Source organism: Lepisosteus oculatus, chromosome 7, assembly GCF_040954835.1.
Source record: "Lepisosteus oculatus isolate fLepOcu1 chromosome 7, fLepOcu1.hap2, whole genome shotgun sequence".
Classification (NCBI taxonomy): domain Eukaryota; kingdom Metazoa; phylum Chordata; class Actinopteri; order Semionotiformes; family Lepisosteidae; genus Lepisosteus; species Lepisosteus oculatus.
The window spans coordinates 40,709,843-40,732,224 of record NC_090702.1 but is presented as its reverse complement, the minus strand read 5'-3'; the positions used below and the strand labels follow the sequence as shown (position 1 = coordinate 40,732,224).

At 34.9% G+C, this 22,382-nt stretch overlaps 1 protein-coding gene across 5 annotated transcripts in view; it reads left to right on the top strand.

Moving 5' to 3' along the window:
• The window catches only part of flncb (filamin C, gamma b (actin binding protein 280)), a 66,570-nt gene that overhangs the window by 1,422 nt on the left and 42,766 nt on the right, over positions 1 to 22,382 (top strand). For all 5 annotated transcript variants that reach the window (XM_015352382.2, XM_006633312.3, XM_006633314.3 and 2 more), the window contains exon 2: positions 18,025 to 18,273. In XM_015352382.2, the coding sequence (XP_015207868.2) occupies positions 18,025 to 18,273 (249 nt within the window). The remainder of the gene's footprint in view (positions 1 to 18,024; positions 18,274 to 22,382) is intronic.

The window sequence follows — 22,382 nt, the reverse complement described above, 5'->3', positions numbered from 1 at the left end:
GTTTGTGTATAAAATTAAAATGTGACCAAAATATTTTGTCATTTATTCTTTAGTTTTTTTCAGCTTATTAATTACTACAGCTTATTATTTTTGGGGGGATATACTTAATTTGCTAAAAGTTAACACATTCGTCTGTGACGAATACCTGTGAGAAATTGTGGAAGATTTGCGACTGAGGATTTTAAAACTTTTCAGAAACATAAAAAATGCTCAACATGACTCCAATTATGCTACGACACAAAAGTAAAATTATGACTATTTTAGACGGCGGGTACTTTAGAAAATGCAGAAAAAATATGTTGTTATTTATGTTGTTGTTGCTTTATATAGTATTGAGGTATTAAATTCCAGCATTTAATTGACATTTACTGTAAGATAAAGGTTTTCATTTTTTGTAAGTGTGTTTTTGTGGCCTTTTTACGTATTAGCACACCCTCAATTTGAATGGTTTATTTTATTAATTATGGACAACGTACCATTGTTTTGCACAAAGTATAGGAAAAGTAATATAAAAGGTAAACTATTAACATGTTTCCTTTCATTAGCAGAACGGTTCCTTTCGCCTTAGGAGCATGCTTAGGTACTCGTTTTTTTCAACCAACAGTTATTTGTCTTTTGCTAGCTTTTTATTTGAATTAAATTTTCTAACAATTTGTTAATGGACTAAGTATAAATATTCGTAGAATAGTCCCCGGCATCTCCTGTGAAAAATAACTGTAGCCTTTGCGCCCAATAAAGATGTTCTTTGTTTCCAGTCTTGTTCGGATCCCCTTTTGACAGTTTTAGTTAGTCATTTTTTTGTGATTTTTACTGAGATCACGAAAGAATACAATTCAATAAGAAAATTCAAATTTTCTTATTCCAGCTTGGATATATTGCTGACTTCTGACATTTTCTGTATATCATCTGCTACATTACATGCTGTAGAAAAAACCCTTCATACAGTACGTGGGAATAAAGAGAAACAAAAAGAATATGTAGTTCAGAAATATATAATTAAATCAGGTGTTGAAGAGACAGTTAATTACTTTCCTTCCCAAGGTATCCGAGTTAAGGTGGCTTTCTGTTAACGTTTAAGCTGGTCTTTAATGACACTTGTCCGTAGAAATGTTGGTTTTGTGGAATTTGAACTGAAACCAAAACAGGAATCTCTTAGGTCAAAGTTGTATTTTTCGTTCGGCACAATTTATCGTAAAGTCTTTCATTGTGCACGTGCACTTAATGTTAAACCTGTTAAGTAATTAAATAACATCATTTTTTTTATTGGACATACTAAATGATCATCAGTGGAGAAGAAAAGGCAGGCAGAACCTTTCAACAATTAAAGCTGCACTTTAAAGCAAAATGAACCTATGTACTGTAGCAACTTGGTGGTTAAGCAACACTGCTAACTGCCTCACAAGTCTTGGGTGCAAAGTTTGATTCTAGTCTGCAGCACCTTCCACAGGGAGTTTGCATGTTCTAGCCACATGGACTTTCTCCAGGAGCTCCAATTTCCTTCCACAGTTCACAGACATGCCGTCTAGGTTGTGTGGCCTCTCTAAGTTAAATGCATGTGTGTTCCCTGTGGTGAACTTGCGTCCTTTCCAAAGCTGATCCTGCTATTCACCCTGGGTTAGGCTTTGGCTCACTGTGATGCTGTACTGGACAAAGTAGTTATTAAAAATGGATAGGTGGATGTAGTACAGTTTTTTATGTGCTCTGCAATCGATTATAGTCTGCAATATATTTGTACTGTACGAAACATATAATATCATTTGAGTGCCTTTGCTTAATGGATATCATGCTGTTTTGAAGCCCATGACCTAAAAGCTAAAAGCTTTAGTTAAACTATAAGCTTTGGTTTTCCTATAACAAAACTTTGCAGCTGTGTTAGGTCAGCTGTAAAGTGTGTGACTATGCTACAACATTGAAGTACCAGTGGAAAATTTCAGTATAAAAAAAAAACTATAGATTTCCTTTTTCCTTTTCTTAATGGTATTAAACTAAAGTTAAGTAGAATGTTTTGTGTTTAAAAAAAAAACATTTTCAGTTGCGGTTTAGACTTTTGATTTAATTTTTTTATTTTATACTGCTGTGCCCATTAGAGATTAAGAAATCTGTAAGAAAATGTGGTTTTAGATCCAGATTCAATGAAAATTGAACCGATTAAACTTCTTGTGCTTCGTTGGAAATAAAATGGACCATAATAGTGGTTTTCAGGACTTTGCAGTTAAAGAGTCTTCACCTGAGCCAGAATACAAGTTTATTGAAAATAGCATTAATACTATAATATTTCTATCACTGTTGGAAAGAAGCTTTAGTTCAGTAACCCAATCTTTCTTTAATAAAAATAGGCTGTAGTTTTCTGTTTCTTCAGAAGAACGTGAATATGTTTTTCTGTTAAGGTTGAGTTATATCGTTAGATAAATTAACATGCTTATGAAATAAATTATAATTCTAGGTGATCATTTCTGGTGTAGGTCTAATGTATACTAGACCTTGAAAATGTCAGTGATAAATAGCTGAAAAGACAATATTGGTTTTCTTTTTCCTATTAGAACATTACTTTTTTTTGCAGAGTGAAACTGTAGAGGCATTTCTATTAATAACACCAAAAACGATTATTGGTTTAGTATCTTTTGTCTTTGACAATTCCTAACAGTACCAAGACATCAATTAGGGACATGTTTAGATGCATGTATAGAAGTGCATGTGTAAATGATTTAATTTGGCCTGTATAGTTAAAAGGATGGGGTTTGATATGTGATTTCTTTAGCCAATGTTTGGCTTTGTCACATATTGAAGCAAGCTGGAAGGATAATGTCATGTGCATGCCTAAACCCAAGACTGTAAGGTGGCATGGAGGGTCCTGGGTTCAATAATGACCTTGGGCTTGTGCTTGTAAGGCATATACATGTTGTCCCTCTGTTCACATGGGCTCTTTCCAGGTGTTTTGGCTTTCATCTACCTCCTAAAGACATGCTGTGTCAGTCTGATTGTCTGGTCTAAACTGCTTCATTCACTGATACCCTGCAATAGACTGGCACTGTTATTCCTTGTACCCTTGCGGGGTCAGCTAACTCTGGCTTGATACAGAGTTGGTACAGCCCTAACCAGGTTAAGCAGCTTGCTCATATTGTAAGGATATTTAACCACTAGTTCTAAAGTAATAAAGGTTGACTGCTTGTAGGGATCTGGCTTTTGTTGTAGCAATAAATTCTTTTTGTCTCTAGAGACAAAGAACAGGGAAGTCAGTGGAAAGTTTTACAATGTGGGTTGAGATCATTTTGGAACATTGGAGTTAGGAAAAGCTTTAATAACTATTCCTAATATTCCATCTAAGAATGTGACAAATAACTTGAATTTCCACAGAACTCCTCTAATGAGAGCACTTAACCAAGACACACACATACACCCTCACCACTCATACTCACATTAGTTTTTGGACCCTAAGCTCTGAACTGATCAGTTTATGTCTGTGCCTGTTTCTGCCAAAGAATCCCAGCTGCTGGGTTTAAGCAAGAAACAGCTGAGGTCTTTAGCAGTCTGTGCATGCAGCAGTCTCTGAGTGAGAGAATGAGCAAATGGATTAGTAGACACGTAATAGAAAGGTGCAGAATTGAATGACATTGCAGTCGAGAAGGATCTTTCGAGAAGGGTAGCTCTTCTTTCTGAGGTACAAGTGTCAGATTTCACATGCCCTGGCCTCGTGGCATAACTAGAAACCCCTAGAAAGGCATGCCCAGAAGCGTGTCAATACTTTCTTGCTGTAATTTGATCATTAACATGATTAAGGCTTGGCATTGGTCAGGAGATCCTGCTTTCCACACCTGTCTTAATGTTCCATTCTGCCTGAGTCATGAGGTGAGTACGCCTTAATAACCTCACAGAGCCCCTGCTTATTTTTGTATTGCATTTACATTTAATCACACAATTTATTGAAAATTCCTTACATTGCAGAAACCATCACCGTTCTGCCGCTGGAGAATCTCACCAACTTTTAAGACAGTGAAAAACATGAGTCTCATAATTCCTCTTTATATTCTTTGATGCTGGAAAGTAGTGTAAATACTTAACCCATATACATTTAACAGGAAATTCACAAAAAGTTTAAGTTTGATTTAGCGTCCCCCCCCCCCCACCAAAAAAAAAAACCCCAAAAGTATTGTACAGTCCTAGATGGGTCAGAAGGAGCTTGCAAGGAGGTCTGTGGTGTGAATGAATGACAGTTGGTTATTAGATGTTGGTGGGGCTTCCTTTTAGCTTCAAAATAAGTGATTGATAGAAAGACAGCTGGTTCTGGGCTCTTTCCAGTAACAGGTGCTTAAAATAGCTTGCAGTTCAGCGAGACAACAGTGTGACTGCCACTGGGGCTTATGGGGCATGTTTTTTTAAAGAAATCTTTTTACACTATGACTTGCAGACTGCTGAAAAGTATTTGTGGCTGTCATTGTGAACTGACAGATAATCAGTAAGAAGAATATAGATTCACTTACAAGAAGCAAGGACAACAAAATAGAAATACAACATTTTAATGAATTTTGAGCATGGAGCTGCATCAGTGCACTGGCTGCAAAGGAACAAGTAAAGGTTAATTTCATGCTGAGACATAGAAAGAAGAAACACCATTTGTTAAGCCTTCTTTAGGTGTCAATTTTGTTACAGTTGACCTTTTACGTTTTTGATGTAATTTTATTTCCTAACAGCTGTGATAAATGGAAGATTCCAAGAGGGAATTTAAATGACTACTTCACATTATGTGTGAAATAATGTGAATCCTGGCCTTTTACACTCTTCCTGAACACACACATTTCAGTACATTCAAATAAATGAGAAAAATATAATATTTCAGTTAAATCCAAAGTTATTTTCTGAATACTTAGAAACAATACAGATGCCTTGGAAGTAGAGTCCTTTTCAAAGTTACTAACACAGGGCATTTCAGGTTCTCTGACTCACATTTTAGTACTTGCATCTTTTTTTTATTTTTGTAAAGAGATGTTGGAAGATGTGTATCCGGATATACAATGAATTGTCCTTTATATAAAAACTAGAGCCATGCGAGCACCATACTTTGAAGTAATCCATCACAGTAATGATAGCAGCTGAAAAAAACAGATGTGGCCCTGTTCAAACATGAGGCCAACAGCAGTGAGCTCAGCATAACGCACTGTATAATGCACATAATGCAAAAAGCTCTATCACAAATCCATTTAAATGAAAAGTGCTAAGCAGGAATGGAGAGTCATCCCATCACAATATACTGTACTGCATTTACCACAAGTTCACTAACAATAAAAGGCAAGTGACTTTCCACTATCATATACATAATTTGTTCCACGATTTCCTGGCTTTAGACACCTTAGAATATGATTGGTTTGCAAGGTTAATTGCTCTCATATGTGCTGTTTGAGAAGAGGGTTAACTAATAAATTTGCTTGACGTACAGTACAGTGCTTGGCTTGTGAGAGTATGCGGAAGAAGCGATCCAGCCTTGACGTTGAAGCTGATACTAAGCTTCATTCAAGAAACGGCTTAATGAGATCCTTGGATCAATAAGCTGCCTTTTCTACCCAATAGGCTAGATGGGTCAAATGGCCACCTCTTGTTTTTGACCTTTCTTATGTTCTTATGTTCAGGGCTGTTGTTGCAACATTAACCAAAAACATTGCCTGCCAAGGGTAAAACCATGCCCTGTGCAGTGATTTTTGTGTTTTGTCTGATAATAGTAAACACTTAATCAATCCTGAGGTTCCTAAGAGACATGATAGGTGTTTCATTATTTAAATAGTTTTGCTTGGATAACAATTTTCAGGCTTATGTTGTTCTTGTTTTCTTTTTTATTGGACTTTGGAGAATGATACAGAATACTCTGCAACATGATCTCTAATTGTTACCATGTGCTAGTGATGCAGTAAGCACGTAAGAATGTGCGTTTCAAGCCAGTGCTCTCATTCTAGGAATAAAGTAAACAAAATGTCAGCAAACAGGCATTACATTGATTACGAAAGTGTACCCCTGGACATGTCAAAAAGCTGTAACGTTGTTTTAATACTTTTTAAAAATGAATTTATTACTTCAAATTTGGACCTATCACTAATTTCAAAGCAGAGTTTTTAAAATATCTTTTGCTATTTTGCCTTTTCTCTTCATGTTTAAAGCAGTTGGTACAAAATGAATCTATATTCTTGTGTGTTTAGTTTTGTTTCCCTGAAAATACATTAGTTATGAGGTTTATACATTAAGTCTTTAATTTGAAGACATTTGGTAGCAGTTGAAAAAGATTTGAGACAATGATTTCAAAATGCTAAAATATCTATCTTAGATACAAATTCTAAAGTGCTACAGTGTTGTTATTATAAGTTATATTACACTTTGCTTTCTAATGGAATCTGGCCTAATGTACAGTAGGTACATGTTTGAATTTCTAACAATTAATAAAAACCTTAGCAGCATAGATTTTACTTTCTTATCAGAGACTACTTGTCAGAGATACTGTAAATATATAAACGAGTTTGGCCATGTAGAAATTTCAGTATAGGGTAGAATTCATGACATTCAGTAACATAAAGGACAGCTTTTATTATCATGTTAGGGTCAAAATTAAATTCTGTAGAGTTTAATTTGGTATTTTCTAATAGACTCCCCAAAGGAATGGGTTTAGCAGCTAAGTTCACATTATTCTAGGGGGAGTTCCTGTTTCTCATCCTGTTTGCCAGATATTCTCAATATTTCCCCCTGGTCAGTATACAGCCAGACCGAAGAAAAGAGCTCAATCTGGATCAGTTCCAGTGGTTTTGTGTTTTCAGTAGTGTTGGCAGTCTTTTGCAGAAGTTGAACACTTTTTCATTCTTGAGACCAATGCATTATGGCCCTGTGGCAAATAATGGAATAGACTACATACTACAGATCCTTATTAATAAATATTCTGAAGGCAGAAATGTCTCATTTCATTTTAATTTAATTTATGACTTAATATTCTCTTCCAAAATAGCAATAGCGTTAGGGACAGCAAATTCAAAACTGTTGTATTTGTTTAAAGAAACTAATTTACAGACAACTGTGGTCTTTTGATATCACTTGATTGAACACAAAGTATTTTTTCATTCTAATATGATCAAAGCTATTAAATGAAATTGCTAAAAAACAAAACATCAATTTTATATGTTGGTATAGAAATTCTATTAGTGTACCTAAGAATATGAGAAAATGTTATTAATTGTATGTTTCCTTCAGCCTAGGTAGTATCTGCTAGAATAACTTTTTCAAGCCTATGGTATTAAAATCTGTTTTTTTACTCATGGATTGATATTTTAGGTTTTATTATTGTTACAAGCCTCTCTGAAAAGCTCTTTAGTGTAGGTTGTACATGTGGAATTGTGAGCTGGCTTCAGGCTAGCCATTATCTTCTTTGTCATTTAATTTTATTACCTACCATAGTTACCTACTGTATAAGGTATGGTTGTTCTAAGTTAAGTGTCACGAGTAAGTGGTGATGGTGTATACAGTATATTGTACAGTATATCACTTCTATAATTCCTGGTTAGTAGTGGATTACAGGCTTGTGCAGAATAAATGATCTTAAAACTACTATTTATCCAGTTTTTTAGATCTCCTTTCAATCCAGACTTTATCCCAGAGAGCCCTGGTTAAAAATCTTTTGGAGTTTAAGATCCTAATACTTTGTGATACCTACTATACAGTTATCCCCTATTATATTTGAATACAATATTTGAATAAGAGCTCCATCGATTGTATGAATGTATTTTGTTCCCTACTAACTTATGTATCACATAGTGGTCTCTGACTGCTTTGGGAAAATTGGATAACATTCTCTGAGTTGCACATGGCATTGCGGGCCTTATTTTCTTATAAAGCTTGTGCTTAACATCTGGCTCCCTCACAAAGGGAATGGTGACATAAATCAAAGCCAATCCTTTTTGGTAATCTACAGAGCTGTTACAGTATAAAGGCTGGGTTTTAAACTCACACTTAGTTGAGATGAACAAAAAAAAAAGAAAAATGGCTTTTTGAGATCTGAATGAGTTACAGTAATTGCATTCTTTCACAGACACGGTACTGAAACCTGGGGAAACTGTGAATGTTTACACTCTTGCCTGAAAAGTTAGCCAGCTTTTAACTCCATGTAAGACCTTTGATTCAAAGCCAAGCCTTAGTGAGGGAAGCCATGTGTCTGAAGAAACATGAAAGAAGGCCATACCATTTTCGGGGATATGTACAGCCCAGCTGGTTGTCAGCGGTTGTAACAATGATGTCATTAGCACTCTTCTGTAGATCCAGCACTGATAGACAGGGACAGCCTTTCTCTTTTCAGTTGTGATTTCGATGGTAACTTTATGGTGGAATTACAATACTGTATCCCTTTGAGATATTTTATTTCAGAAAAAAGAGAATTGTATTTCTTCAAGTCTTCATCAGTATAGAAGAAAATTACTGATAACATCTCTAGAATATTTCCCAGGCTTATCAAGCTTAAATACGATTTCAAGCCATTTAACACTGACTCTGGTGTCAGACTATAACCGTGGGGCTGAGTGCCTGAACAGTCCACTTCCAGGTTCTTATTCTTCACACATCAGTTACGGTCAGATGTTTTGCTCAAACTATTGGTAGTTGGTCAGTAAAATAATAATTTGTTGACTCATTAAATGACAGACGTGTTGGCCAATCCACTTACAATTTATGATTCTGTGCTGTGAGAAGAATAACTGTGTTTATTGAGATAGAAGCAGATGGACTGTGCAATGTTAACCGTTTTATTTTCATATTTCTCTATATTAACTTATTTAATAAACACTGAATAATACATAATTCACACTGCAACTTTATATACATTATTCTCATCCTTATCTCGATGTTTTTATCTTGGAGTTTGATTTGAAATGTTCTTTTGATGTGGTAAATGTGTTCCACTTGAGAAAAAACTAATGAATGCTCATTGTGAGATTTGGCATGTATGTATGTTGCCATTAACAATGTACTACTTTACATCTGCTATATAGATCATTGGATTAATTGCTTTTTAAAATTATTTTAAATTGTATGCATGAAAATACATTTTCACAAAAAAATTGTAACTGATCACAAGTCTTGATTACAATTCTTCAAAAGCCAGGTTCCCTCCTTTCAGATGCAAGCTGTATTACTGGATGTAAAGTTAATTAAACCATATAATAATTAACATTTACCCAATGTTTCTAAATACAACTACAGGAAAATGTCATGAATCAAGGCAGAAGTGTCTACCGGTTGCAATTCTTAAGCATTCCTAGACAAAGTTGTATTTTTGTATTGTATCTTGTCTGTGCAAGAATGTGGTCTTTGAACACTAAGAGAGCTTCTTCATAAAAAAAAATACTTAAAAAGCCAGAGGCTATGCAGTGTATTACAGAGTTAGCCAACACTTTTAATAAGCTTAACGTGGGTTCATTCCAGGGGTTTTTATCTGCTGACTGTCACATTGCTGGCCCAACGTCCATGACTGTTCTCTATTCATAATATCTGGCATTGCACCCTGTCCAATAGACTTTGATCACCAGGCGTGGTGTTTAGAACTGCTTGCTGAGATAGTGTGTCAAGCAATAGACTCTGTAGTCTCTTTCTACTTTCATTATGCGATGTGCCTTGAATTCTAATTCTAATTCTTTATAATTACCTCATTATAACAAATAATAAAAGTCACCTTCTCTAAACTCCTTCAAATCCAGACTCAAAACCTTCTTCTTCAGTAAAGCCTTTACTTAACTGGTTCCATTCTTCACCCCTCTGCTCTTCTTAATACCACCTTCCACGGTCTCCTCTATTGTTATTGTTGTATTACTGTAATTATAATTGTGTCCTGTCTTGTGAAATCTTCTTATTTATTGTTGTAGTCTTCTTATTTATTGTTATTGTCATCCTGTAAAGCGCTTTGAGAAGTCACCTTTAAAGGCGCTATATAAGATAAAGTTTATTATTATTATAAATAGGACCTATAGCAACAGTATGAAATGTTTGTGTAGAATGCCAAAAAGAAAAGATTGAATCTTGAAGAAAATATGAACTAGTGTAAAAGGTTAAAACAATTTACAGTTAAAGTAATTCTCCTGAGAGTAGTAAATTGACATACTGGGGATCATATTCAATATTTATAATGTTACACATGTTTTTGCAATAAATCCCTTAGGGAATCATTTTACATAGATAGGAAGGTAGGAAGGAAGAAAGAGATAGTAAGCCTAATTGCAGACGAATGAATAACATGTTTTTTAAAAAGATATGTTGACTCTGAAGACAAAAAAAAATAAACAAGCTCCTTGCACTCTTTATGTATTTTCCATTGGACACGATTTATGGTGAAGGTGAGGAAAGTACAAGCAAAACTAACACAAACTGCACATTTTGAGTTCTATCCATTTTTTTTTGCTTCAGTTGTTTCAGTTGCTGCCGGTATATAAGTTCACAGCCTTCATTGAAAGTTATTTAGAGCCTGGTAAAGGCTTTGTGTTTGTCTGATCAGTGGCGGGGTGGCAGCTTTTCTCAGCCATCTGCTGATAGAGAAAGTGTGAGGGAGGGAGCGGGGGGCAGGGAGCACAGTTGCTGTTGTCTATTTTCAGTCAGGCTGGAGTCACTGGCTTACTCCTTTGTTTCTACAAGGTGTCTAAGGAACAACTGGACAGCAGCTGAGGAAATGATAAAGTAACAGATTTCGAGTGCATTCTAAATGTTGACAGAGAAAAAAAAAAACAAATAAAACCCAAATAAAGGTATAGTAATGAAAGGAAATGAAATTCACTTTAGATGTTGTGCTGTTTTTCTCTTGCAGTGATCTATTCCAGATTCTAATGAAACAACTACTGCTTTCATAAATCAAATAATCTGCCCGAATGGTCAATGGCATTTTTTTTTAGTCTTATATATTACAGACTGTCTTGGTATGCTCTCTGAGGTAGTTACCAGGGCTTCCTTTTGCCACATCCTTATTCAGGATGACATACATTATTTAAGACAATCAACAAATTGGAAAAAATATCCTTAAAAAATTCTGTTGTGTAACACATTCCACAGAATATAATAACTGAAACAATGGAATGTATAGTAAGTATTGCAGAGGAATCATAAGTATGAAAGTGTAGTTTATAATAAGTGAAAGAAAAGTAATTTTGCAGAAGGAAAATACATTACTGGCATTATAAATATATTTGGTATATATGGGGTCTTTAGAGCACCAGCAAATATTGAAAAGGGATTATTTTTAGTGTTCTGAAAAAATGTATTTGTTGGTTTTTCATTTTTGTGGGATTGGAACAAATTCATTTAAATCCCACTGGATGAAAATGTGAGTACAGTATAATCTTATGATGCCGAGTTTCAAAAGGAAATCATACTTTGTGTACTGTGATGCGAGACATCTTCTGAGACCTTTTTGGGAGGGTGTATACAGATTGGGCTGACATCAACAAATGTATTGCACCTTTCAAATGTTTTACCATGTTTTTTCAAAGAAAACATTTTGGAATGCTGAATTAGTTCAGTTACATTGTTGTACTTTTGCTCTACTGAGAGAACATGGATTGCAATTTAATTGCCTAGAGATCTACAATACAGTTAATTATAATTGTAATCTTTTTGGTTGTATTAATATTTTTTTGCAACTTTCAAAGTGTGCATACTACAGGTGACGGGTCATAGAATATCTTTGTAACATATTATGTGCAGGAAATAACTTAGCTTTTAGAGCAACAGAGACAAGTTCCACAGTTTTATAGTTCCCACTGTGGATCTTAAATTACAGTTTCGACATTTATCCAGCTGCTTTGCTCATCGGTGTGTCCTATGGAGTGTGTCTGTGGAATGTCTGTCTTGTCATCTGGTGGGTCTTCTGTCTATGCTGTGATGTCTGTTGTGTGGTCATTAAAGGCCACAATGCCTGACACAGCGAACAGAACATTTGTCAGTTCTCAAGAGATTCAGTACAAGACAGTCTTTTGTATCCTTATTTGGAAGTTTGAACCAAGATTGTCACCTGTTCAGTGTTGATCAGATTATACACATTATACTGTAATCATAATAGCACGCCATGGAGAAGATTCATATTTGTCAGAAATATTTGTGTCTAAAAAGCAATAATATCACTTTTATTCACTTTATGTTCTATTTATTAAATGAATTCTAAATATTCCAGACACTTTATGTGTTGTAAATGTCTTTTTATGGATTGAAGAAATTTTTATTGACATCTACTGTAGTCTGATGTTGCTGTGAAATTAGCCAAACCTAGGCACAAAATAAGTATGTCTACACATTGTACTTGAAGATCAGGCTTGTTATTTATTTGGTTGTGTTTCTGTTTTTCTCTTTCCAGCATAAAAAGAGGTTAAAAAATGTATTACATATTATTGATATTGGTACATATTATTCAATTTATTCGTCTGGCAGACTCAAACATCTGTGTTAATCAAATAGAAATGCCAAAAATGTCAACTCCATGATTTTTGTACACTTTTCGCTAAATGGATAATTTGCCAGAAGTAGATTTAAATCAGGAACAAATACTATCCCAACAGTTAAGGGAGGTGAAGACAGTGTTCTTGTTCAGTACATTGAGTTTTTTTTTAATTCTGGGACACCCTGTGCTGTCATTCCTTTATGTAAGTTTAGCAGCGTTGCTAGACTGCAAACTTTTCTTTGCCTTCCATTTGAAATCACTGCAGACAGACTCGGTGTCTACATTTCCTAATCATATCAAAATAATAACAGAAACATCCTTAGGGATTCCGTGTTCATGTGGGTTACCGCCAGGTGCTCTGGTTTCTTCCCTTTGTCCAAAGACATACTGCCTTCTTGTCAGATATATATCTATGATGACAAATTATTGATCCACTAGAAGGGCAACATGGTGATGCAGTGGTTTGCATTGCTACCTCAAAATGCTGGGGACCTTGGTGCAATTCTGGACTTGGTATATTATATGGTCAGTGTCTGTATGTTTTCTCTGTGTTTGCATGGGTTTCCACTGGGGGCTCCGATTCCCTCCCACAGTGCAAAGACATACTGGTAGGTTAATTAGCTACTTTAGATTATCCCTGATGTGAGTTATTGTGTGTTTGTGTCTGTGTGTGCCCTGTGATGGACTGGCATCCCGCCCAGAGTGTATCCTGCCTTGTGCCAGTTGCTTTACTGGTTACGCTCCTGCTCTCCCTTGACCCTGTACTCGATAAACAGGTTAAAAAGTGGATTGTTGAGGACAAGCTCATTTCATGGTACTTTGTATCAGAATAATATTATGTACTTATGCATCTGTCTCTTTATTAATATGCTGGATAGATTGAGGTTTATAGGTTTATACATGAGATGGTGTTTTCATAACCCAGATTCTGGTTATTCTATTAGAAGGTAATTCTTAATTTTGGGGTATAAAGTGGTTAACCTCTCACATCAAAACAGATTTAGTATCTTTAGGATAAATGGAAAACTTGTGTGAGTCTTCTGGTGAGTAATGAATACAATATTCGTAAAAATAGTTAGTAAAGGTAGTTATTATGAAAAACAAAAAATCATCTACAAATATTTGCCTTTAATAACCACATGCTACTGTATATGACAAATTCATATTACATGTCTGAAGCAAAATGACGTTTTCCATAAACTCTGCAGTATATGCAGGGAACACATGTTTTACTTCTGAAGAGAGTTAGTAACACTCTTTATAATCTGAAAAGCTGTTAAGGAGTTAAGGTCATTTTAAAAGCAAATTCTAAAAGATTTTCAGGCTTAAAAGAAGGACTGCATCACTAAGGCTGCATTTAAATATTTATAATTCAGATAAAGCCATTCTCTTTACTTAATACATTTAAAGTATATTAAAACTTTGTGCTGTATATACAATTGATTATTTAATGCAGTTAAAGAGACCTGGAATACCATCTTTAACTAGTACGCAATCTTGTAGGGGAATCACAACCTGAAGTTGATGTATAAATATTAAAGGTGAAAGTTTCATTCCGATTTTGTGTTTTTTTTTGTTGCCTGGCCTTGTGTGTCAAACACTAACGAAGTACACATAGCTCTAGAAATTACACAATGGATATCCAGGACCTAGAACAGAAAGTAATTATTTGCGTTACTCACATCCAAAATTTGTTATTTTATGTGTCTCGGGGGTCTCTGAAACAAAAGCTAAGCTTTATTCTGGAGAGCTAACTTCTTTCTTTTGGACATGCTTGCTTTGTGTTTTAAAAATCCAGTGGAAAAAATTAGCTTAGATGGAATAGCGTTAATCAGTTGTTTTGCTGCTAATTCTATTGGAGAGATAAGGTAATGGAATTATACTCACTCCCATCCAGGACTGAAACAGAGACCGAGGTGGAGGGGTTATTGAGAGAAGAAGGATTTAAAAAGGGCGGAAATTATCTTTTGGAAAGACTGTAGCTAGATAAGAGCTTAGGAAACTCAGAAAGGAAGCAGCTTCCTTATGCACTCTGGGTATGTTTAGCTTGTTTCAGAAAAGAGCTGTTACAAATAAGAAGCTATACAACAGGAGTGCCAAACATTACTTAATGGTTGTTGAATGAAGTACACTAAATCACAGTGATTTCATGGTTGAACACCCCTTTATCTGCATACTAATTAACTTCTGCAGTTCTGGAAGAATAACTTTTGAATGAGGCCATTCAGACCGTCTAGTCTATTTGCTTTTCATTTATACAGGTGAACATTAATCAAATTTCTACCAGTTCCTTTTACAGTATTATATGTATGAATTTATTTAGCCTCCTTTGAAAACTTGCAATCTTATCTGTGTGATTGCTATACACTATAAGGCTTTCTCAGTGAGTTGTTATGGGCAGATAATTCCTCTACACACACTGAGAACTTTTACTCTTTCACTAGAATGTAATTGTAATTGAATCCCTTTTGAAGGTCTCAGTAAAAGTACAAATCTACATGAGACTAGCCATGTCACTAAAGGCTTCTTTCAAGAAATGGCTCAATGAGATCCTTGGATCATTTAGCTACCTGTATAACAACCACTTGACAATAGATTAGAACTCTTCCTGTTTCTATCCTTTCTTGTGCTTTTCAATGGAAATAAAAGGACCCTAGACCATATGAAAAAAAAAGTCCTCTAGGATGCCATCAAATCTTATTTAAATGCCAACGTTGCCCATTTTTACTCCTTTATTAATTTTCTGACAAAGATCAGAATCTAGACTCTTTTTGTGTCAGGTGGTTTTTTTATGAATACAATTGTTTTTCTGACATGTTTGAAAAGAAAAAGTGGCATTCTTTTTCCTTAAAAAGCACAATGACAGTTTTTTTATTTTCCCTGGCAACAAAACACAACAACAAAACCTTCTCAAGGGGGGAACTTCACATCCTTTCATAAGATATAAACAGAGATAAAATTCACCACAACATAAACAAACATAAGTGGTCATTGTGGTGTGTGTAAAATGGGGACATTGTCTTTTCAAGGTTTTGTAACACTTTTGTTGGATGGAACATATAGCTTAGGGGGCAAAAGAGGAAAACAGGAAAAGAGTTATGCTTTGCATTTGCCTAAAGAATCATGTTGGGAGTTGCCTCATTGAATGGAAAGGGCATTTTTTTAAAGATTGCCAGACAAGCACCGTTGGCAAAAAAAAAGACCGTTAAGATATGCATTACTTTGTGTTGCTTTAACCTATTATCAGAACTTGTAATTGGTGTACAGCACAATATATAAAAAGCATTAAAATGCAAAGTAATATATACAGTATTTATTCCTGATTAAAAACCACATCCATGTGATCTCCCATGGAAAATCTTACAGTTTATGCACATGAATTCACTATTTGTGTGCTCATGTGCATTTAATATACTGTACTCATTTTGATGATCCCAGAGAAGTTATAATGAGAAAAATCTGCATTTCTTTCTTGAGCTACAAAACACTGACATTTGTTATGAAATTAGGTTTGTCAGGCTCCAGAAACCTTACAATAACATCTTGTCAAAAGTTCTTTAGACCTCAGTTTACACATAAAGATTACAGGTGAGTTTTACAAATGCGTGGCCAGACTTTGTCTACATTTTATCAGAAAAGAAAGTTTAGAAATGGTTTTAGAATGTTTTGTTCCATTTGGAACAAAATTCATGATTCCTAGATGAAGGGTTTTAATTAAGGGGATTTTAATTACTTCAACACTTTTATTCAGCCCTACCACTTTTTTTGTAGTATTTTGGAAGTATGACGTGTATACAGTACAATCAATTTAATTATTGGACTCATTTATGGTAATTGCTCTTTCGTATCTTGTGCATGTGTTGGCAGTAGAGAACTGTAGTATAGTGAGTAGACATTGCGAGACAATAGAACGAGAGGGTAGAAGGCGGGAATATATGGTGTAAGGGCGTGATCTCTGTAGTTAATAAAATAGTTTAAATAATATAAGAACGGCTCTTTATTAAGATACACAACAAGAACTAACGTGCTAAAGATACTGTAGTTCTGTAAGTACAGTGGCAGTTATTCTTAAACATGGAGGTGAGTGTTGAACAATTGAAAATAGTGAATATTATTAATATTTGGTTATATAAATCTCAAATGCTCATACTGTACTTCTGGGTTTGTTTACTTGACTGTTGCTATAATAACATTTTGCCATTTGGAGCTGTGATTAGCTTTCAGTAATCTCGCCTTGATTATAATCCAAAACCTGTGGTATACACTATATTTCTTCAAGTGTATTTATCCATATTCTGGGTAGAACACTCAGATGAAAAATAGGGTTCTAATAAAGGTTTTAGTCACAAGATGAAAAAAAAATTCTAAAACAGCATACTTACAGGATGAATTGATTATACTGTATTTCCTTTTTTGGTACTGAATATGAATCTTGTTTCTGTGCTCCTTTTTAATAAAAACAGAATGGTGTGTTTAATGTAAACAAAAGGAACAGAGTGTTTTTCATGAGTCTGTATCCATGTGTTTTGTGATCATATCTGTCGTTTAGACTCATGTTAAAAACTCAAAATCCTCATCAAAGAGTTTGAAGTGAGTGGAACTATAGTGTAGATACAATGCATCTTTGACCAATGATTTGTAGATGTAATCTGAACTAATCAGAAAGCATTTTTCTGCCTTCATGTATGCAGATATTTCTATTGATTCAGCTCACCAATGAGTCATTAATTGTGGTTATTCTTGACCCCCTTTAGACAGCCTCAGCTGTCCACTTTGCAGGTCCTTTCTTAGCCTACACAGAGAGAAGAGCTTCTTTCAAATTTTACAAAGTCCATGCAGAAAGAGTTGGCAACAATCATGAGACTTATCATTGGATCTCCTGTATTATGCAACTGAATATCTCTTTAACTTTTAATAGAATTGTTAAACACTTGGGCGATAGTTACTGTTCTGGCTTCATAGCTTTTGAATCCTTGGTTTCATTCTGGCCTGGGGTGCCTTCTATGTAGAGTTTGCGTGTTATCTCCACAGCCACACAGGTGCTTCAGTTTCCTCCGACAATTCAAAGACATGCTGTGTGAATTTACAGGTATCTCTAAGTGGTCCTGCGTTCTCTACCAGTGTGTATCCTGCCTTGCCTGGATCATCTGCCTGTCTAGGCTCTAGCACACTGTGACCCATATTGGACCAAGCGGTTATGGAGAATGGATGTTAAGCAGCTTTTAAAAAAAATAAAATAAAACTATAAAAATTATGAACATCTTAGTCCCTGTGTAAAAATTTAAGTGATCCCCCTATTTAATGTCCAATGACATGAACATTTGACAACAAACAGGATATTACAGAATAATACAGGATAAAATAATACAGAATATTTGTGGACTGCTGAATACATGCACAGATGTTTGAAATGAACTATAGGCTAAGGATGTTTCCATATCCTTGTATCATGATTTAAAAATGGGTATAGCCTACCCAGTTTCATTGAGAGATTAAACAATATCGCGGAAGATCTTTGAAGCCTTCATTTAGCTCATAATATCTCTTTCTCAAACATTAAGCTGTAATGTTGTGCGTGTGTTTCCTCTTGACAGACAGCAAAGCCATTGTGGATGGGAACCTGAAGCTAATTCTGGGCCTGATATGGACCCTCATCTTGCACTATTCCATCTCCATGCCTATGTGGGAGGACGAGGATGACGAGGATGCCAAGAAGCAGACACCAAAGCAGAGGCTGCTGGGATGGATCCAGAACAAGATCCCACAATTGCCCATCACCAACTTTCACCGAGACTGGCAGGACGGCAAGGCTCTGGGAGCACTGGTGGACAACTGTGCTCCAGGTCAGGCACGATATCCCGAAGTCCTGTTTGTTCTTTTATAGTGGTGACTGCAAGGCTGGTCATAATCAGGTTTCTGACTACGGTGGTGCTGTTGAGGTTTCAATGGCCTAAGATGGTTTTATTTGTTACATTTATACAGGACTTTTTATGAGCAAAAGGAAAAATTATTGTGTCAACTAATATACTGTATTTCCTCATTCGACAGGAAGTGCTGAAATGTGTTGGAAATGGGCAGGGACATTGCAGTTAATAATGGACAATAGCTCAATTGTTGAAAAGAACAAATTAACTTGTTCCAATGCCATTCACCTTCTGGGCAATAAAACAGTTTGATTGTACAGTATGCAATGATGATTAAAGGGATAAAATATTTTGAAACTGAACAGAATGAAAGCATAAAGCTTAGTTAACCATTGATTGCCAAAAATATTATACTGTATTAACTGTGTGTGTTCTATTTAATCCATGACCCAGTGCTTAGTAAATAGAAAAAGAAAATTTAGTTGGACACTTAATTTAGTTTGCATTGTAAATCCTTTAATTAAGAAGTTTTCTAGTTACAGTATTGACTTGAGAAACACAGGGCCTGATACTTGTTCCTTTCTGTAATCTTTCTTTTTGTAGCTGTAATTGGTTACAGTTGTCTTTTAAAATGCTTTTTTTACATTATTGTTATTAAAATATATTTTATCACAGTTACATTCAAGAGTGAAATCAGAGCTATATGTATAACAATTCTAGTCAAATTTCAAATTGCCAAATTCTGATTTTTCAGATATGTCTAAATAATTTTAAGATAGATACTTTATTGATTAAGAAACCTTTAAATATGTAGAGATATCTTAAAATGATTTAGTAACGTTATTAAATCCATTTAAGAGACCTACAAATAGTGTTGTTCGGGAGGAATGTTGGATCCTCGCACACTTCCTCTCACGGAAGTATATAACTCTTGCACCCAGGCTTTCCCATACTGCATTTCTCTCTTACCCCAGTCCTTGCAATACTGAGGGGGAGGGGGTGAGCATCTAGACAGTCTTGCCCCTCTGGTAAGCCTGACTATTCCCCCACCCAGGCAAGCTGCTGAATGTCAAACATGCTCCGCCTATCAACTCTCTTGAATTTATTAGGATCTAACGGAATAACTGACATTTTTAAATCATACACTTCAAGTATGCACTTCTGAAAACTGACAACACATCCTAGTAAACTTCTTATTTGTTATGAAGTTATTCATTTTTAAGAATTCTAAAATTTAAAAAGTTATCTACTTCATGCAGCTTTTGATTATTGTTTTTATGATTTTTGCATAAACACTTTTAACAAAAGGTTACAGTATACAGTATCTCTGTGTTTATTTCTTCTTTGCCTTTTCTTTTGCTTACAGTATATCAAAGGATATGTGTAGAATGTTAGTGACCAAAGGGCTAACAGTTTTAGGGCATGCCAGAGGTGCATTCAAATATTATAGCAGTTTCATCCCTCTGATAAAAGACAAAACAAAAGCAATAAAAAATTAAACAAGGAGAGGACAGGAAGAGACCCATGACATTCCTTCAGGAATTTTCCTTTAACCATCACCTTGTAAAACAAGCAAATAAACAATAAAAACAAGCCCCGTTTGTTAAACTAATGGTGAACTTATGTAGGACTGGGGCTCTCTGAGCTCTGTTTGCCTGGAGCCTTCCTTGTGTCTGGAAACAGAAAGGCCCTGAGGTACAACTCCTGCCATTATTTACTCATAAAAAAACTCAACACTAACCACATGAAAGCCTCATTTGTAGGATGCCACTAAATAGTAACTGAAAGTGATGAAGAAAACTATAAAACCCTTAATACGACCTATAAGAGGAACAGTTAATGGTGTACAAGGGACACTTCGGGAGCATTTTTTTTTGTATAGTAAGGGAATTAAATAATTTGTTCAACTACATTTTCTTTTTTATTTACAAGGAAATAAATTAAGACCTTTCACAAGACTTCCACTGTTCTAAAGTCTTTTGCTATACAGATTTTTGTGCTTAGCACCAAGATATTTATAACAACCTTAGGTTACCACTGAGATTTGTTATTGTTACCTTATCAACCTAATGAATAGTTTGCATTGATTACTTTTTTCAATAAAAATTACATTCTTGGACATAATAGTAAAAATAAATTTTATCTTTAGATGGTGCAGTTTAAACAGTTTAGAGTCACTCTGTGCTTGACTCCTTTGCAAAGCTCATGCAGTCTGTAATGCATCCTGTGATAAACTGCAACATTTTTTCTTTTTTCTTAATTATTGTATACTGGCAATATTACTATTTCTAACATTGTTTGTGCTAACATTTTTAACAGCAAGCAAAAAATGGGTGGGTGCTTCATATTTAAGACTTTTATAAGTACATAGGGCAAGTTGAGTACATTTTTCAATAATAGTATATGATTGCTGATATAGCGGTGAACCGACTTCAGAGTTAACACTCAGTTCTATGTGTGGTGTGGAGCAGAAACAGACCAGAAAGGGCTGGCATGTTTCACACACATGTCTTTACTGGTACTTCCTCAACTGGTTTGTTGTATGTCTGGGGAATTGGAAATTTTAGTACAATACAACTGTGCACTGCAGGATACAAAAGTTAACAGTTGGGATGCAGAATGAGAATTCTTAGTAAATTCACCATGAAACACAATTCTTAGCCATTTATCATGGAAGAAATTCAAACAATTAATGATTGGTTTTGTGAACTGGGTATGCAGATTGTGTAGGTAATGCACTGCATGCCCAACGTGCCACAGCCTTTTGCTTAAAAAAAATCGTGCAACATGAAACTTCCCACCCAACCTCTATAGTCTGTGACCTTTGGCTTCTAACCTAACCATTGCCTGTGACTCATTAAAAATGACATTTAAGTCAGAAGGGGGTGGGGAGAGAAGCAGAATGCAGAGTATTTTATGAGAGGAGAGGAGATGTGGTGGAATGAGGATGAAATGAACAGAATATAAGGTTCTGATCACAGTTTGCCTATGCCATTGGTGCATGTGGAGATTAACATTATGCTGGGAAAAATATTTCAATTTCCTGCTTTATGGTAAAAGGACTTCTGTGCAATTGAGTGTAATCTTCCTAAACATTATTAAATGTCATTAAAAAAATCCTCCATTACTTCCAGAGAGTATCAGTTTCTCTATAGTGAGTACTCAGGCATCAGAGGCCTCAGAGGTAACCTGAGGTTGTTGTGGTTATAAACTTTTTTGTGCTGAATTCTAAAATCTTGATACCATGGGATTTTTCTTAAACTAAACCAGATGAATTAAGCAACTATTCAAAACTGACAATAGTTCATAGATAGAGCAGAGCATTATTATAATAGAGGACAATTGGTCAATTTTGTACTTAAATAAAAACATTAATAAAATAAAAATGGTACAGTTTAACTGCAGTTTGGTATAGAAAAATTAAAAGGAGTGATAAATTAGTAAATACATTGGTAATACAGGCAGGTTGTTAATATCTTAGTATGATATCCAACATATATATTGGAGACATATTGAATGAATAGTTTAAGTTTGCTGAATCCTTGCACTACCAGTTTAATATTCTTGGCATCTCACAGATCAATAGGCAGAATCTATTCTTAACTTCTGTTTTTATATCAGTTTCTGCGGACAAGATTGACCATTTCTACTATTACATGGCATACTGTAGTATGACAGGAATGGCTTGTTGTCTGATTAATTTTGGTATATTATTCAACATTGCATTTTTTATAGCAGGCACTTCAGTTAAATTAATTGTGGTTTTATAAACTGGTAACAAATAAGTTATATGTGATATATGTGGAGTCTATAATGTTTGCTGCCAAATTTATTTTTTCCTGAGTAAAAGTTTCATATTCTTGTGATTTTAGTTGAAAATACAAACTACACAAAAATAGAAAAAATCCCCAATAGTTCCTTAATTTATACATGTATATAAAAAGCTGTGTTATAATAATCTTTGATTACTATAATTATATGTTTAATTGAATAAATAATTAAAGAGCAACTTCTCATTTGGAGAGACCTGTTCAAGAGGCTTACAGTTTATCATTGTTGCACTGAAGACAAGTGTAAGAAGAACAACA